The sequence below is a fragment of the Heloderma suspectum genome, chromosome 1, assembly GCF_057233095.1.
Source record: "Heloderma suspectum isolate Gila_16-S chromosome 1, 16-S_ref, whole genome shotgun sequence".
NCBI lineage: Eukaryota > Metazoa > Chordata > Lepidosauria > Squamata > Helodermatidae > Heloderma > Heloderma suspectum.
The window spans coordinates 240820167-240839317 of NC_139458.1; the positions used below are offsets into that span (position 1 = coordinate 240820167).

The following is a 19151-nucleotide window of genomic DNA, read 5'->3' on the forward strand; positions in this document are numbered from 1 at the left end:
GTTGGCTGGCAGAGAGGAAATGAGTGGGCAGAGAGTTAATTGAACAAGAATTGGTTTGGGTAATGAATTTTGGTGACATTGAATTCGGGGTGATCTTCCTGTTGATTTGGGGATATAACTTTAAATTTAAGGCAAATTATTTTGAGATGATGTGGGGCTATTAATTGGCTTGCCTTCTATAAACTGTTACTGTACTGTCAAATTCTGTAAGCTGCTTTGGGAGGCTGTGTAACTGAAAAGTGGTATATAAGTACTTAAAAAACAAAATAAATAAAAACAATATTTTCCTTTATCTGCAAGAAAGTAAATAATATGCTGGTAGATGTAGACACAAGGATTATAAGTATGAAGACTACAAGAAATGTCCCATAGAATACCACAGCATAATAAGCAAACAGAGTGCTGTATAAGATCATAAATAATTTTTAAAAAATCCCACGAGCAGGAGGGTGCTGTTGCACTCATGTCCTACCTGTGGGTTTCCCACAGGCGGCTGGTTGGCCACTGAGTGAACAGAATGCTAGATGAGATGGACCCTTGGCCTGATCCAGCATGGCTCTTCTTATGTTCTTATGTTCATTTAGTTTTCTTCGGTCTACTCTTCACTGGACAGACTCTTTGGAAGGAACAGAATGTTTATTTTCTTTAAAAATAATAAAACGTTGTCATCTGTTGTTTCCCTTGTAGGCTCTGCAGCAACAAAACACAAACAAAATGCTATTTTGGACGATGACAATGTTCTGGACTGTCATGATTGTCAGAAAGTCTTCCCAGGGTTCAGTGAATTTTAATTTTGGCTCACTTGTCCATTCACCTGTGAGTAACTTTCACTATATACAGTTGTTTTGACTGAGGACCAGGATCCCTGAGAGAGTTGCGAGAGTTCCACAGACATCAGCTTGGATGAATGGCACACTTACAGTCCATGCAATATACAGCGATGTGCAGGAGTACCCTTCCAATTTTTGCCCATCCCACACTGAATAGAGCACAGCACATGATAGGAACCATATCTAGGGATGTATGAAAGTCACTTACCTGTTCACGGATTATGCTGATGCTGGGGGGAGGTGCTCCGTCCCTCCCCCCGAAATTCTGGCCGGGGGGGGAGGCGCTCCGTCCCTCCCCCCCTCGAATCCTGGCCAGCTGGCTCCGCTCCGCAGGGATTCTGCGGAGCCACCGACCGGGTCTGCCAGTGGCCGGACATCCGGCCACTGGCTAGCAGGGATGCAAATGGCGGCGGCCATAGCCGCCGCCGTTTGCGTCCCTGCAGTCAGCTGTGATAGACTACGTAAATGTTTACGTAGCCTATCACGGCTGATTAAAAAAAAACAAAAAACCCCGCGTGTACGCAAATGGCGGTGCCCATGGGTGCCGCCATTTGCGTTCCTTATGTTGGCACGTTTTAGTCTACGTAAACATTTATGTAGACTACGGCGAAAATAAGGGAAACGCAAATAACGTAGCGTCTATGCTATTTGCGTTCCCCTTATTTTCGCCGTAGTCTACGTAAATGTTTACGTAGACTAAAACGTGCCAAAATAAGGAACTCAAATGGCGGCACCCATGGGCGCTGCCATTTGCGTACGTGCGTTTGTTTGTTTTTTTAATCAGCCATGATAGGCTACGTAAACATTTACGTAGCCTATCACGGTGTTTTTTAAAATTTAGCCGTGATAGGCTACGTAAACCTTTACGTAGCCTATCACGTTTTTTTTTTTTTTTAACTTGGAAATGGCGGCGGCAGCAGCCAGTCAGAAGACCGGCCAGCGCTGCTGCGCCACCGCCGGAGCCACCGCCGGAGCCGCCGCCGCCGCCGCCGCCAGGAAGATCCGGCCCAGGTAAGTCCCGTCCCGGGGGGGGTGGGGGGCGTGGGGGCTGTTCCGCCACCGATTTCGAGATCTGTGGCGGAACTTTCATATATCCCTAACCATATCGATATAAACCTCAACATGTGCAGGCCTTGCTCTTACAATCTGTCTGGCTCCTATGCCTGTACAGGAATTTGGATGTAGGTTTTGCATCACTGTGTGCTGCACATTAAGCTCTGTGCGCTTCACAGTACATAAACCATGCATGCAGGGGCAGCTCTGAGCAATAGTAGCCCATCCCCATACATCTAGGATTGGTAGCAAGTCCTTAAGATCAGACAATATGGCTTCCAGGCAGGCTTGTGGTCTGGCACTCATTGAGTGTGGTGGTGGTGGTGGCAGCAATTGTGCGATTTTCTTCTCTGCCTTTTTTCTCCCTAAAATCTATGGGTTGCACTCCCAATAGACAGAGAGCTCAGAATTCAGAGCCCTCTGCCTATCGTATGACATGCAGACAAGAGCCAGGCAGGATGAGAAGAGGACAGAAGTGATTTTGCCTCAATTTCTCTATTTAAAATACAAAAAAACCCTGAGCCTGTTCAGCTGACTTCCAGTGGGTGGGGAGGGGACTGGAGAGTCCATAGGATATTGCATATCATGGCCTCTCCTCTCCCCACCTCTCCCTGCCCAGTAGCATGACCTGTTTGCTCCTCTGACTGCACTGATGAGGTCACAGTTGTGACCTCCTAAGAGGAACTTTCTGTGGTGGCTGGGAGTGGGGAGGGAAGATCCACAATCGGATCTCCTCTTCTGAGCTCATAGCTCTGGCTATGGGCACAAAGGAATCATAGAATGATAGAATCATAGAATAGTAGGGTTAGAAGGGGCCTACAAGGCCATCGAGTCCAACCCTCTGCTCAATGCAGGAATCCAAGTCAGAGCATCCCTGACAAATGGCTGTCCAGCCTCGTCTTGAATGCCTCCAGTGTGGGAGAACCCACCACCTCCCTAGGTAATTGGTTCCATTGTCCTATTGCTCTAACAGTCAGGAAGTTTTTCCTGATGTTCAGCCGGAATCTGGCTTCCTGTCACTTGAGCCCATTATTCCATGTCCTGCACTCTGGGATGATCGAGAAGAGATCCTGGCCTTCCTCTCTGTGACAGCCTTTCAAGTACTTGAAGAGTGCTATCATATCTCCCCTCAGTCTTCTCTTCTCAAGGCTACACATGCCCAGTTCTTTCAGTCTCTCTTCAAAGGGCTTTGTTTCCAGTCCCCTGATCATCTTTGTTGCCCTCCTCTGAACCCTCTCCAGTTTGTCTGCATCCTTCTTAAAGTGTGGTGCCCAGAACTGGACACAGTACTCCAGATGAGGCCTAACCAGTGCTGAGTAGAGGGGAACTAGTACTTCCCAGGATTTGGAAGCCATGCTTCTATGAATGCAGCCCAAAAGAGCATTTGCCTTTTTTGCAGCAACTTCACATTGTTGGCTCATATTCAGCTAGTGATCGACAACAATTCCAAGATCCTTCTCACTTGTAGTATTGTTGAGCCACGTATCCCCCATCTTGTAACTGTGCCTTTGGTTTCTTTTTCCTAGGTGCAGAACTTGGCATTTATCCCTATTAAATGTCATTCTGTTGTTCTCTGCCCAGCGCTCCAGTCTATCAAGATCACTTTGAATGTTGTTTCTGTCTTCCAAGTTATTAGCTATCCCACCCAATTTTGTGTCATCTGCAAATTTGATAAGCATTCCCTGTACCTCCTCCTCCAAGTCATTAATAAAAATGTTGAAGAGCGCTGGGCCCAGGACTGAGCCCTGCGGTACCCCACTCATTACCTCTCCCCAGTTTGAGAAGGTCCCGTTGATAAGCACTCTTTGATTCCGATTCTGTAGCCAACTGTGGATCCACCGGATTGTTGTTTCATCTAGCCCACTTTGAGCTAGTTTGCTCATCAGGATATCATGGGGCACTTTGTCAAAAGCTTTGCTGAAGTCAAGGTATATTATGTCCACAGCATTCCCACAGTCCACAAGGGAGGTTACTTGATCAAAAAAATGAGATCAGATTTGTCTGGCTGGACTTGTTTTTGACAAATCCATGTTGGCTTCGAGTAATCACAGCATTGTTTTCAAGGTGCGTACAGATGGATTGCTTTATCATCTGCTCTAGAATTTTCCCAGGGATTGATGTCAGACTGACTGGTCTGTAGTTCCCAGGTTCCTCCTTTTTACCTTTTTTGAAGATAGGGACAACATTAGCCCTCCTCCAGTCATCTGGCACTTCCCCCGTCCTCCATGATTTCTCAAAGAGAATAGACAGCAGTTCTGAGAGTTCTTCTGCCAGTTCCTTTATTACTCTAGGATGCAGTTCATCTGGCCCTGGAGATTTGAACTCATTCAAAGTAATTAGGTGTTCCTTGACCATATGCCTATCGATCTCAAGCTGCAATCCTGTCCCTTCAGCCTGTACTTCACCTTTGCCAGGGGGGTCATAGCCCCTCTTTTGGGAGAAGACTGAGCCAAAGTAGGAATTGAACACTTCTGCCTTTTCTTTGTCCTCTGTTATCAATTTGCCATCCTCATTTAATAGCTGAACAACCATTTCTTTCCTCTGCCTTTTACTATGCACGTAGCTGAAGAAAGCCTTTTTGTTGTTTTTAGCATCCCTTGCTAACCTCAGCTCGTTCTCAGCTTTAGCCTTCCTGACGCCATCCCTGCAATTCTGTGCTACCTGCCTGTACTCTTCCTTTGTTGCTTGGCCTTCTTTCTACTTCCTATATGTGTCCTTTTTTGTTTTCAGGTCATCCCTAAGCTTTTGGTGAGGCCACATTGGCTTCTTCTGTTGTCTTCCACCTTTCCTTCTTGTTGGAATTCTTTGTAATTGTGCCTTGAGAATTTCCTTTTTTAAAAGCTCCCACCCATCTTGGACTCCTTTTCTCGTTAGTGTTGCTTGCCATGGGATCTTACTGATCTGCAGCTTCCTATGGTGCCCCAGATGCTGTCTAGGGACTATAGTAGGGATGTACGAAAGTTCCGCCACGGAACTTGGGGAGGCCGAATGCCAGCGCATTCGGCCCCCCGAAATCGGTGGTGGAATGGCTCGCCACCCCCCCGCCAGCCCCCGGGACGGGACTTACCTTGGGCGGATCTTCCTGGCGGCGGCGGCTCCGGCAGTGGTTCGGCGGCAGCAGCTGCAGTGGCCGGTCTTCTGACCGGCTGCCACCACCACCATTTCCAGTTAAAAAAAAACAAAAAACGTGATAGGCTACGTAAATGTTTATGTAGCCTATCACGGCTGACTTTAAAAACAAAAACAAAAACATGCGTATGCAAATGGCGGCAGCCATGGCTGCCGCCATTTGCGTTCCTTATTTTGGCACGTCTTAGTCTATGTAAACATTTACATAGACTAAGATGGCAAAAATAAGGGGAATGCAAATAGCGTAGCATCTACGCTATTTGCGTTCCCCTTATTTTCGCCGTTTATGTAAACATTTACGTAGCCTATCACGGCTGACTGCAGGGACACAAACGGCGGCGGCTATGGCCGCCGCCATTTGCATCCCTGCTAGCCAGCTGCTGGATGTCCAGCTGCCGGCGGAGCCGGCCGGCGGCTCCGCAGAATCACTGCGGAGCACAGCCAACCGGCCAGGATTCCGGGGGGGGGGGAGAAACGGAGCGCCTCCTCCCCCGTCCAGGATTCCGGGGGGAGGGCCGGAGCGCCTCCCCCCCCCACCATCAGCATAATCCCCGAAAGGTAAGTGATTTTCGTACATCCCTAGACTATAGGATTCTTCTCTTAAGACTATATAAAAATAACGCTCTGTTATTACAAAAATAATATCTAAACCCATTCTACACTTGATAGACTGACAATAGTACTATCTGGCAGCCATTAAATGACTTAAAGCATCAATACAAACATTGCAAATACTTAAATACCTAAGAGTACCTAAAATGGGTGGAGGCTCTTCAGGCTGTTGAATTGCCATAAATGTGTGTAGTTCTTCCTGAACCCCCTTCCTCAATTGTATTAATCTTAACCATTTTTCCTAATGCTATTGTGATGGGAAAATACCTTTCTTTCAGATTCACTACAAAGGTGGTAGAGAAGAAGAAAACACACAAAGAGAGCTGTACAGGCAGAAACAGCAGGGTATGTTGATATCTCTTGCTTGTGCAAGGTGCAGGTAAAATGTGCTGTTCTCAGAAACTCAAACCAAAGTTCATAAAGGGATAATCAAGTTAGGTGTTGAAGCAGTGAGGAGGTCACTATCCCTAAACTCTGCTGTAGGTTTCTTTGAAGTGCAAATAACCCCTTTCCCCTAGTACTACTTCCCTACTCACAGTCAATAACCCCAGGGTCTCTTTGGATGAATTGCCTGGGGAAACACTGGCTGGTGGGCAGGAAGCAAACAAAGACAGCAGCCCTGCCAGGTGGGCACAGCAGCACCTCACTCACCTCTGCCCCTGCCAAGACCCTGAAGATGCCTCATATTGGACTTGCTTGCTTTGCAACACTAATGGTTGAGAGAGAATCGAAAAGGGGTGTGTGTGTGTGTGTGTGTGTGTGTGAAGGGGGGGGGAGATAAGCAACTGCAGTGAAATTTTCTGGATTTTTAAATGAATAAGCAAAAAGAATGATTGGTAAACCTATTACAGAAGAGTGGGGTGTGGAGACACTAACATAGCTGTCATAGCTTCGGCTTTGTTTTGCCAAAAGAGAGTGGGAAGGGTTAAGGCTTTCTCTGCCATGCCTACAGTTGCTCTCAGTGGCTGCAGCAGAGGCAGGATAGGACTGGAGCCAGGAGAGAAATTCCATGGAGCTTCCCTCTCAGCTCCTGTCCCATCCTGCTGCTGCTGCCGCCGCCACCACCACCATCATTGCACACAATGGCAGCTCATCAGGACAGCGAGAGGCTGCTCAATTATCAGGCAGCTCACGGATCCTAACGGATCATCTGGTGCCCCCCCCAGGATGCGTGCACCCCACTTTGGAGACCACTACTCTATCTTCTAGTCCTCTCCTCTTCAGTAACACCACCTCTCTCACAATGAGCCAACGGAAGCTGACTCACAGCAAAGCTCACTCCCTCCGTCTCCTCCTCCTCTGCCCTTCCCCCCTCCCTCCTTGACTTCTGCCCCTCCTAGTGGCCGGATCGTTCTCAAATTGATACATTTGGCACCTCCATGTCCTCTCCCCTTCTCCTCCTCCCCCTCTGCATGATCTTTCAGAAGTTGATACATTTTGGAGACAGCCTGTCTGGGCTGCTCAGATGGCATAAGAAGAACTCTGAATGTAGGAGGTGAACCAAGGTGCCTTGTAGGTGACCTGCTTTGGTTCGGGGTGCCTCAGTGCAGTTCTGATCTGCTTTGTAGCAAGACGAGGCCCCTCCGAATCAGCCTGCTTCGCCTTGTTATTCGGGCTTCAGACCGAAGCGGTGCACAGCCCTAGAAAAATTCAGTTTCTTTCACTTTTGCAATTAAATACTGCATCTTCCTTGCTCTAATTCCCCCACCCCCATTAAGTAGTCTTTAGACATATAAGTGAAACTAGAGGGCCATGACGTCATATAAAGAACCCATAAACAACCATGAGTAGGGCATGACAAGCACATGATAAATGCCTTGTGTAGAAAAGCCCCCAGTGAGCTGCACTTATCAATTCCAGAAATCATAAACTTATGGATTACCACACTGGCTTCCCCTCTTGTCCAACCAATCTCAAGGAAATCATAAGAATGTGAATGATTCTTTGTGCTGTGCCAGTAGCAGCCACAGCAGAGCTCAGTTGAAGATGGAGGCCTGAGTGCTGACTGTATGCCATTCCCTCCACAGCAAGGGAGTGCCATTGTAGTCCCCTTCTTGATAATTTGCCACCAGCAACGGCAGCAAGTAGGTAGGTTACAGAGCAGCCTGGGTACACCAGTGTTTATTGTGATAAACATATAAAATGTGAACATGCAGAGAGCTGCGGCTAGATGAGGCTATCTGGCTTGTACTCACCACATGTCCTCAGATGTTTGGAGATGCACATCTTCCCTTTGCATCTGATTGTTTTACTCCAGAAAACATCAGTGGAACAACAGTATGACTAGGCTACAATTTAAAGCAAGCATGTGAAGCAAACAACGAAATAAGTTTAGTTACTGGCTCTCTAAAGGCAGCTAGTATGATTTTACCACAGGTTGAACTGGGACATATTAACACTACAGGCTCCAAAGAATCTTTGGGATAGATGCTCTGTGAGTCAAGGTTCAGAGGGAGAGAAACTTGTGTGGGCAGGAAGAAAGCCAGCAGCCCACTGGACGCAGAGACGGTGGGGTCTGGCCCCCAAATGTATCGTAATGCAAGTTTTCCTAATTCCGGAGGCTGCTTGTATATACAAACATAAATGGTTTGTGAAAAGGAAACAGGGAGTTGCTGATTAATTATAACATGCCCTAACAGATCACATTGTTTTTCAGCTGTTACATTAGGCACCTCTCCTGTAGAATACGCCATTGCTATTGAGATAAGCTTTGTAGATTCTTCACTCCAGGAAGCCCTCAGAAGTTTTTTAAACAACTTTAGCTTTCCACTCTTGGTAAATGTCTCTGATTCAGCGGTGAATGTTTCAAGGATGAATGTCACCACAGGTGGGTGATTTGTCAGAAGTTGTCACCAATTTTATTTGCTTTCTTCCATTTTAGTTTTACTTAAGGAAAATAGAAATCTCTAAATCAAGAGAAGAGGCTCAGCAAGACAATATAGCACAACTTTTCAAGTTATATTTTCCTACAGGAAAATGCACTTAACGTGTATGCTGCTGACTAGAAGATATATGTCTTTATAGGGTATGTGTTATGGACACATAGAATCTGGTCAGCCCAGCAGTCCCCTGACTCTTTACAAATTACAAATATGCATATCTTTTGGGGACTTAAGATATGTGCAGAGAATGCCTGCATGAGGAAGCAGTATAAGAAGCAGCTCCACAAGAGATGAATCACCGCACGTGTTTGCATTTTGCGTAACTTTACCAAAGTTTGCTGAGGCCTAACAGCTTTTCATCCTAAGAAAAGGAAGTCTACTGGGAACATAAGAGCCTAAAGATGGTAGGATTAAATTTGATTTGCTTTCGTGTTTCAGGAAGTTGAAGCACTATTGTCAACTTATTTTATTTCCTCTTAAATATCTTTGGTTTCATCATACATGGTGGGGCAAAATTTATTTTGGATTTCATGAAAGGGTAATGTCACCCAAAACATATTTGGGAGAGTTGATACAGGACAAGAAATGCAAACACTAGCATAATGTAGCACCACAGGCTTTTTCTTATCTGTTGGAGAAAAGTGTGGCTAATTCAAAAAACAACCTGGTATATCAAAACATAGCTAAAACATTTGTTCTCCCCATTCCCCAACACACTGTATTCTTCCACTGAAAATGTTTGGTCCTTGCTTTAAAAAATGTTGTATGATGTTCAGAAAAGTGCAGGTTACATTAAATATCTACACTGCAGCTTTTTTGAGAGCAAAATTGGCAATCATATGTCCAATTTTAGGGAAGCTGCTGGAGAGATTCTAATAAGCCTGTTTGCATACGTTTGCCCTGCTAAGAGTCACTTCACAGAAAATCTAGTATCTCAAAATACTAGATTTTGTAAAAAGTCTAAAGCATCTTAGATGAATGGTAGCATGCATTTTGTGACTTTTAAAGTGTGATTTATAATTTACACTGTTTTTTTTTTTTTTACCTACAGTGTAGTTGATTATTCTAAAAAGGTCACATAATACTTCTTGCCTTTAGGAGAAACCATTCAGACACTGCAGCCATTTAGTGTCCTTTGTAGAATGTCCCAGTTTTGGGGTTTGGGGGTTATAAAAAGAGATGGCAAGCTTGGTGCTACCACATCTTCAGGCATCTCTATTCAATGTGGGAGATGTTCTGAAGATTCGATTCTCAGATTTACATAATGCTGGCACCTTCAAAGCACTGGTTATGTAGTTGGAATTTTGTGTGTAGGGTAAATATAATAAATGAAATGGACAATGCTCAGCAAAATACAACGTTTCACCTGCAGTCTTGTTTTGTTTTATGTTTTTTACATTAGTGTGCAATTCAGCTGGCACTAATAATGTTTATTGTTACTGTGAATATGGCTATGGATGGCCTGCCAAAGCGTGCAAAGCTAATCCAACCTGCCGCAATACCACAGTAGCATCCGAAGAGAGTTGCAACTGCATTGCACAACTGCCTCCTCAAGGAACCTATTGTCAGCTTCAATCTCAAGGTAAGGGAAGGTGGTAATAGAAGTGTCTGACAGATGATATAGAGTAGCAGTCTATACTTGAGAGTTTCCAGTAGGTGACAATGATTTCTGATAGATGAGATGCAAGAATTAGAACATACATGGTTTTCGAGAAGGACATGGGAAGTGCTGATTGCTTATTATGTGCTCATCCTGAATCAGCCATTAATCCTAGCTTGTGAAAGGGCATTCACTTACAGTATGTCTCTGGTGATCATAGAAGTTAACTAAATAGTGACAAAGGAGTATGTGTAACTGAAGCAGTTAATATTTGTCCTGGAGCATCCCTACACCAGTCTGCATTTAAAAGGGGGCTTTCTGCCTTCATCTTAAATGCAGGATCACAAAGGACTCCTTTTACACATGCTTCCTTTTCCCCATCCCCCTTCCCCCTCCTTCTCCCCCTTATCTGCTTCTTCCATATGCTTCTTCACTGATCTCGCTCCTCTTCTTGCTGCTTTTCCTTTTTCACAGAGGGAACTCAAGCAGAACACAAGCAGGGTAGTTTGATAGCTCATTATCTCCAATCTTTTTAACAATGGAATAACGGTCATTTAGTGCAGTCGCCCTGGAGGTTCACAGTGTCATCTAAAGGGCCTCGCAAGCTTCTGTGAATGAGCAATCTCAATAGCAGGATAAAAGCTCCGTGTGAAGAAGCCCCTAGTCTGCCCTGCCTTCATTTCCCTCCCCTTTCTCTCTTGACTTCCTTATGCCTATTATTTTTTAGATTGTAAGCTCCTTGGGATGGGGACCTGTCCTCTCATTCTTTGTAAAGTATGATATAAATTCGTGGTACTAAATAAATAAGAGAGGGAACATTGTGAAGTGTGGTGAGTGTATAATGCAAATGTTGAAAAAGTTCACTTTGCAAAGCATTTCATTTGCAACACAAGTTAATGTAAAGGCTGCATTCTCCTTTCTATATGGCGGCAACCCTTTCCTTAAAAACTTCTAAACAAACACAAATTGCGTTGGTGCAACTGGCACGACCCACCTTGGATTGGCATCACTCTCTTGTATGTCAGTGGTATACCCTCATGCACCTTCCCAACCTGGTACCCTCCCGATATTTTGGCCTATAACATCTGGCATTCCTGACCATTGGGCACACTGGCTGGGGCTGATGGGAGTTGATGTCCAATACATCTGGAAGGCAGCGGGTTGGGGAAGACTGCCCTAATGTATCAAATTGATTTGTGACTGTAACACTAAGCATCTCAGCTGCAGTATTTTAGAGCATTGTTATTGAGATGAGCTTTCCAGATTTGTCAGTTCTGGAGGCCCTCAGAAGTTAATTAAATGGTCTGTATTTTCTCTCACAGTAAAAGTATCTGATTCGACTGCCAACATTTCAGATATTAATGTCACCACAGCTGCAGTTCAGTCTGCCTACAGTTGCTTTCTCCCGATCTGGTTTCTACTAGGGAATGCAGATATGTCTACATCAAGCAGAGTGCCCCAAAAGAAAATTTTGTATTACTTTGATTCATTCAACCAATCAAAACAGTTGAATTTACAATCATGAAGTCAGGTTTTAATACTGATTAGCAAAATTTGAGAATTTTCCAGATGTTATTCTGACTGACCTTCCCCAAGTAGCTAAGGGCAGACAGTGACTTCTTGTGAAGGGTCATTTCAGCTTAGGGGTTGATCTTCTTTGGCTTACAGCTTTTAACACATTTGAGTCTGATTGAGTTGTCAGATCTACCACGGTATCTGCTCTCTAAGAGTGCAACCCTATACCCACTTACCTGGGAGTAAACTCCATTGAACTCAGTGGGACTTCTAACAGGTACAGGATTACACTGGAGGTACTTAACTCTGGTCTCTCTTGCACACTAGATCTCTTGGCTGCACCACATATAAGGAACTCTTTCCTAAAAGCCATCTCTGTGCCACTTCCCAACTTTCCTGTCCTTCCTCTATACTTACTACTTCTGAAACGCATTAGGATTGGAAGTAAAGATTGTTTTTACCTCCAGTCCTAAATACAGCAGCTCATCTATTCTACACGTACATGCAATTTGCTCATATTGACTGGCGTGATCTTAGTATTATACACTCTTTAAAGCTAAGATTCATACCTTTTTTACTTCTGAAAAGCATCATACAAGTCCAAATTACTGTGTCCTCAGCAAAATAACTAGATATGAATGGAATTTTAAGACGGGAACACATCTTGAAAAGGTTATATTGTGAAATGTTTACTTAGAATAATTGCTTTGCACAAAGCTGCTACTAATAATACTGTTTCTCCTGCCACAGGTATTCCATTTATGTACATAATAAAAATGTCTGTCCGCCTTGACAAACCCTTTGAGATTGCTCTGTGGGATTCATCCTCCACGTTGTTTAAAAAATATAAACTCGATCTGGAGAAAGCGGTATGTCTGAGAGCTGGTTCTTAAAATCATTTTTATATTGCAGAAATATTTTGGCTCACCAAAGGTTATGATGACTGTTCATATTACAGATCTCTTCATGAAACATGGTACAGTCCTAAAACATGACTACTGAGATAACTCCAGTCCTTTCCTGTAGAAGGTAGTTTTAAGAGATCCTTTTGTTCCAAGCAATAAAGTATTTTTTTTTTACCTCATTGCTTGGTTCAAGAGGATTTCTTATGAAAATATAGAGATAATTGAGATTATTAAAACTGACAAGTTGTTCATCAACCATCTGGGTGCAATCCAGAGCCATTCAAATCACTGGTACTGTTACTAATAGGTTGGTGGCCTTTCATTAGTCACTCAGCCACGGTTCATACATTCAGCTGGGAATGGCTCTAAAATAGCATGGTGGAAGAAAGAATGGCATAAGCCTTCCCCTTCATTACAGAGCCTTCAGTCCAAATTGGATACTCCATATGTGGAACCGTGCTTTGCATGGAGGCCCAGTTTGTATGATTTTTAGGAAGGAGAAGTAGCACAAATTGGGCCTCAGTGCCATCGGGTGTTGATACCTGAGGCTTTCCACATTATGGAGAAGACAGGTTCATACTGCTACTCCATCACACAATTTCAGCACTGCCTGCATCTAAACATATGAACAAGGGCAATAGCTATCCTCCAAGTCAAACTTCAACCACAGTGTTACGTTAGAGTTATATTTGGGCCAGGGTGACTGAATGATGACAGATGAGTCTAAATGCAAAGGCCCATAAGCCAGATATTCTGAAGTTTGGAGACTGTTCTTATTCAGGGTTTTCATTAAACTTTGGTATTTTATGACAATGCAGAATGAAACTGTAGAAAAGTGATCTACATTTGTTGGTATATAAAAAAACACAAAGTGCTGCAGTACCTTAGAAACTAATTAGTTTTCTGTTCAAGCCTTTAAAGACTTTGATTAATTAGACATTTTGTAAGAATGTATGGCCACTATTTTATTAAGCATAATTCATGGGAGGCCGTCAGTGACATCTCCAGCAAGTAAGTAAATCATGGGCAACTGCCATGATTTACTTACTTACTGCTCATGTGGGCATGTTTAATTCAAAATTACTCATTTATAGGGAAGGTAAGAGTGATGAAAACCCTTTATTCTGGGGGGAGCATGCATTTTCCTACTCATCTTTGTAGAACTAAATGATTTAAGATTAACCAACCCCAGGTTCAGCTGATTGCATGCAAAGTTATTTTTGTTATTAATATGATATAGTGCTTTAATATCTTTTCTTTGAATAATGTTTTCCTTCCTCACCTTAACAATACTGCAAGAAGTACATTTTTTAGGGCAAAGAAAGCTGAAGTGTGCATAATAGAATGTCAGGTGATACTGTCTTGAGCAAACGAGAACAAATAGTTATTAATCTAATGCATTTCAGACCCTTTTATTTATAATTATCCTTAGGGAAAATTCAGAACATAGATGTTTTCAGGTACGTTGGCTCTTCAATATACTCTACAGGAGGAAATAAAATTAACAGTCCACTTTTCTATGATGTTTAAATTGTCCCATAAAGGTTTGGTAAAATTATTATTCTTTTTCAGTTTACTGAGGGCTACTCATCTTTACCAGGCTTCAGAAATGTAACAGTTACAGGATTCAGGTATGGAAAATGTTTACTCCCCCTCCCCCCGGGTTACGCTTCAGATGATTAGAGGAGGAACTAGAACATTTAAAAAATATTTATACATTGGTGAAATTATTGAATGCTAAGCATATTATTAAGGTAAACAGGAGTAAAAAGTAAATATCTTGAAATTATTATAATATATGGGATGGAGGGACTTCTTTGTGCAGGAAGGTCAGCAGAAAGCATTAATACAATTTATATGCATTGTAAATGCACCCCCATGTATTTACATGGACAGGAAGGTATATTATGCATACATTTATAAGCAAACAAATTATTTAGATTTACTGTCAACAGCTGCTTTTCCATATGTTTCCATATGATATGATTTTATTGTGTTTTATTAGTATTGTGCCATGCTTTGGGATTATTTTATGATGAAAAGCGTGTAACCAATTTCATTTTTGTGAACCGCCCAAACAGCTTTGGCTATTGGATGGTATAGAAAATCAATGAATGAATGAATGAATGAATGGCACTGCTACTCTGCTTTTCTGGTTGATAAGTAAGTGGAGAAAGGATAGTAGGAAAGACTGTAGATGGGACTATTCTCTTAGTTTTTTCAATACCTACAAATATCTAAAACATTATAATAAAGAGCACATGAAGCATATCTTCTATTATATAATTGATCTGAAATAACCACATCGGATGTTCTATCTGCATAGGCCTGGAAGCACCGTGGTTGAATTTGAAATAACAGCAGCAAGGAATATTCCAGTTGAAAGTGCAACTACAAAAGTAGCTGATGCCTTAGATCCTTCCTACAACTTAGTAACTACTTCATTTGCAACTGAAATCCTTGGTAATGTTTAAAGCTCTTTTTGCTGAAATGTATATTATCATTGTGATAGTATAAATGTCATTCGTCTGTCTTCTGCACTTTGATACTGCCCTTCTGAAGAGATCAGCTGAGCAACCTTACATTCTCATTTCATGGGTGCTTGGACATGGCCTTATAGCACCTTCTGGCCATGCTTCAGTATGACTTATGGATCTTTAGATGGAATATTAAGGTTCTGGTTCTTCTGAAAATAGAAGGCTCTCCCAATATTCTTATGCAAGGAACTTCTCACTCCATTGGTGTAGGGATACCTTCCCCAACATAAGTGCATGAACACTCTCATAGAATCATAGAATAGTAGGGTTGGAAGCAGTCCAACCCCCTGCTCAATGCAGGAATCCAAGTCAGAGCATCCCTGACAAATGGCTGTCCAGCCTCGTCTTGAAGGCCTCCAGTGTGGGAGAGCCCACCACCTCCCTAGGGAATTGGTTCCATAGTCGTATTGCTCTAACAATCAGGACATTTTCCCTGATGTTCAGCCGGAATCTGGCTTCCTGTCACTTGAGCCCATTATTCTGTGTCCTGCACCCTGGGATGATCGAGAAGAGATCCTGGCCTTCCTCTCTGTGACAACCTTTCAAGGACTTGAAGAGTACTATCTATCATATCTGCCCTCAGTCTTCTCTTCTCAAGGCTAAACATGCCCAGTTCTTTCAGTCTCTCCCCACAGGGCTTTGTTTCCAGTCCCCTAATCATCTTCGTTGCCCTCCTCTGAACCCTTTCCAGTTTGTCTGCATCCTTCTTAAAATGTGGTGCCCAGAACTGGACACAGTACTCCAGATGAGGCCGAACCAGTGCTGAGTAGAGGAGAACTAGTGCTTCCTGGGATTTGGAAGCTATGCTTCTATTAATGCAGCCCCAAACAGCATTCACCTTTTTTGCAGCAACATGACATTGTTGGCTCATATTCAGCTTGTGATCTACAACAATTCCAACAAGATCCTTCTCGCTTGTAGTGTTGTTGAGTTACATATCCCCCATCTTGTAACTGTGTATTTGGTTTCTTTTTCTTAGGTGAAGAACTTGGCATTTATCCCTATTAAATTTCATTCTGTTGTTTTCTGCCCAGCACTCCAGCCTATCAAGACCACTTTGAATTCTGTTTCTGTCTTCCAGGGTATTAGCTATCCTGCCCAATGTTGTGTCATCTGCAAATTTGATAAGCATCCCCCGCTCCTCCTCCTCCAAGTCATTAATAAAAATGGTGAAGAACACTGGGCCCAGGGCTGAGCCCTGCGGTACCCCACTCGTTACCTCTCCCCAGTTTGAGAAGATCCCATTGATAAGCACTCTTTGAGTCCTATTCCATAGCCAACTGTGGATCCACTGGATCGTTGTTTCATCTAGCCCACTTTGAACTAGTTTGCTCATCAGGATATCATGGGGCACTTTGTCAAAAGCTTTGCTGAAGTCAAGGTGTATTATGTCCACAGCATTCCCACAGTCCACAAGGGAGGTTACTTGATCAAAAAACAAGATCAGATTTGTCTGGCAGGATTTGTTCTATGTTGGCTGCATTGTTTTCAAGGTGCTTCCAGATGGATTGCTTTATAATCTGCTCCAGAATTTTCCCAAGACTGACTGGGCTGTAGTTCCCAGGCTCCTCTTTTTTGCCCTTTTTAAAGATAGGGACAATATTAGCCCTCCTCCAGTCATCGGGCACTTCCCCCGTCCTCCATGATTTCTCAAAGAGAATAGACAGCAGTTCTGAGAGCTCTTCTGCCAGTTCCTTTATTACTCAAGGATTTGAACTCATTTGAACTCATTCAAAGATTGAACTCATTTGAACTCATTCAAAGTAAGTAGGTGTTCCTTGACCATAGTTGTACCACCATTCCTTTCCTCTGTCTTTTACTATGCATGTATCTGAAGAAAGCCTTTTCGTTGCTTTTAGCCTCCCTTGCTAACCGCAGCTCGTTCTCAGCTTTAGCCTTCCTGACGCTATCCTTGCAATTCTGTGCTACCTGCCTGTACTCTTCCTTTGTTGCTTGGCCTTCCTCCCTCTTCCTATATGTGTCCTTTTTTGTTTTCAGGTCATCTCTAAGCTTTTTGTGAAGCCAGACTGGCTTCTTCTGTTGTCTTCCACATTTTTTTCTTGTTGGAATTGTTTGTAATTGTGCCTTGAGAATTGCCTTTTTAAAAACTCTCACCCATCTTGGACTCCTTTTCTCGTTAGCTTACCATGGGACCTTATTTATCATTGTTCTGGGTTTATTAAAATCATCTTTCCTAAAATCCCGGGTACGCGTTTGGCTACACTCAGCTTTTGCTTCCTTTAGAACCAAGAACTCAAGGATAACATGGTTGCTTTCCCCCAGAGTTCCTGTAACTGCTGCATGATCCACTAAGTCATCTCCGTCGGTTACGATCAAGTGAAGGATAGGCGATCTTCTAGTTCCTTCCTCTACTTTCTGTAGGAGGAAGTTCTCCACAACACAAGTCAGGAATTTCTTGGAGGGGCCATGTTTTGCAGAATTTGTCTCCCAACAAATATTGGGGAAACTGAAGTCTCCCATTACTACTACATCATGCTTCCTTGAAACATTGGCTATTTGCTTTTCGAAAGTTTCATCCTTGTCTTCTCCTTGATTGGGTGGCCGGTAGTAGATTCCGAACACCAGGTTCCTTGTATTCTTTGCTCCATTTATTTTAACCCAGATTTTGTTTGTTTCCCATACTCTGAGCATTAGTATTTAGACATCATGTGCTTCATAGTCTGGCTTTCTTCCTACATGTTTGTGAAGACTATTATTGGGCGCTATTAGAGCTGTTCTCTCCATTGCGGTGCATGAGCCTTTGTCCATTGTTACTCCCAACTTTACGTCTCCTTTCCCCGTAGGATTCAGTTTAAAGCCCTCCTGATGAAGTTCTTCATGCTGTGGCCAAACACATTCTTCCCATCCTTTGTGAGGTGCAACCCGTCCCTTGCCAACAGCCCATCTTCCAGGAAGTATAGCCCGTGGTCCCAGAATCCAAATCTCTCTTGTTGGCACCACCTTCATAGCCAGTCATTCACCTGGAGTATTTTTCTTTCCCTTTCTATCCCTCTTCTAACTACTGGAAGGATGGATGAGAAAACTATCTGGGCCCCAACGTTCTTGAGTTTCCTTCCCAAAGCTTCAAAGTGTGACGTGATTTCTTTGAAGCTCTGCTTGGCAGTATCATTTGTTCTCACATGGATGAGAAGAAAGGGATACCTGTCAGTGGGCATTATGAGAGCAGGCAACCCTTCAGTCACGTCTCTAATCTGTCCTCTCAGGAGACAGCATACCCAGCAAGTCCATGGGTCTTCATGACATACTTGGGTTTCAATCCCACACAGCACGGAGCCTCCCACTACTACTACTCTTCTCTTGTTGTTGTTGTAAGCCTGGGTTTCATTGCTTCTGCTTGACTGACCTTCAGCCTCTTGATCACTCTCATGCAGGTTCCCCTGTGATTCTTCCTCTGCAGGCTGTCCTCCAGTCTCATCTTCAAGTAACTGGAATCGGTTCCACAGCTCCACTGCTTCCACTGGTGCAGAGTGGCTCCTAGTTCTTCTGCTCCTGTCACCCCGTTCCAAGGAGTGCTGAGATTTTTACTGCATTTTCCCTCACCTCAGCATTTTCCTCTTCTGCCTCAGCTTGCTGTTGCTCTTCAAGCTTCTGTTCTTCACTTTGCTGTTGTAGTTCCACCATTCTGTCCAAGAACACTTTGTCTTCTCTTATTCCCTGGAGGGTCAACAGTCGGCACTCCAGTCCTCTTATATTTTCTTCCAGCAGTGTGATCAACTTGCACTTGTTGCACGTAGGCCATGTTGATCTCAGGCAGGAAAACAAACACTTGCAGGTCACCACCACTGGAGAGTCTTGCCTTTCCATAGTCTCTTTTCCCTTTTTGTGTCTAGTTTTCTGATTGTACTAGAGTAGCCTGCGCTTGATCCTCTACTAAGGATGTTAGAGAATTCCACCACGGATCCCAGGGGGGCTGAATTCCAGTGAATTCGGCCCCCCGGAATCCATGGGAGAAAGGAGCAACCCACCCCACCACCCCGCGAAAGCCCCCTGGAATGGAGCCTACCTGGCGGCAGCTCCAGCAGTGGCTCCAGTGGCGGCGGCGGCAGCTCCAGCCGCTGCCGGGCTGC

At 43.7% G+C, this 19151-nt stretch overlaps 1 protein-coding gene across 1 annotated transcript in view; it reads left to right on the forward strand.

The window, feature by feature from the left end:
* Positions 1 to 19151, forward strand: part of ADGRF5 (adhesion G protein-coupled receptor F5) — a 65355-nt gene that overhangs the window by 5169 nt on the left and 41035 nt on the right. The window contains exons 2-8 of the mRNA XM_084821717.1: positions 688 to 816; positions 5903 to 5969; positions 8281 to 8451; positions 9909 to 10088; positions 12372 to 12490; positions 14099 to 14157; positions 14853 to 14989. Of these exons, the coding sequence (XP_084677843.1) occupies positions 715 to 816; positions 5903 to 5969; positions 8281 to 8451; positions 9909 to 10088; positions 12372 to 12490; positions 14099 to 14157; positions 14853 to 14989 (835 nt within the window). The 5' untranslated portion in view covers positions 688 to 714. The remainder of the gene's footprint in view (positions 1 to 687; positions 817 to 5902; positions 5970 to 8280; positions 8452 to 9908; positions 10089 to 12371; positions 12491 to 14098; positions 14158 to 14852; positions 14990 to 19151) is intronic.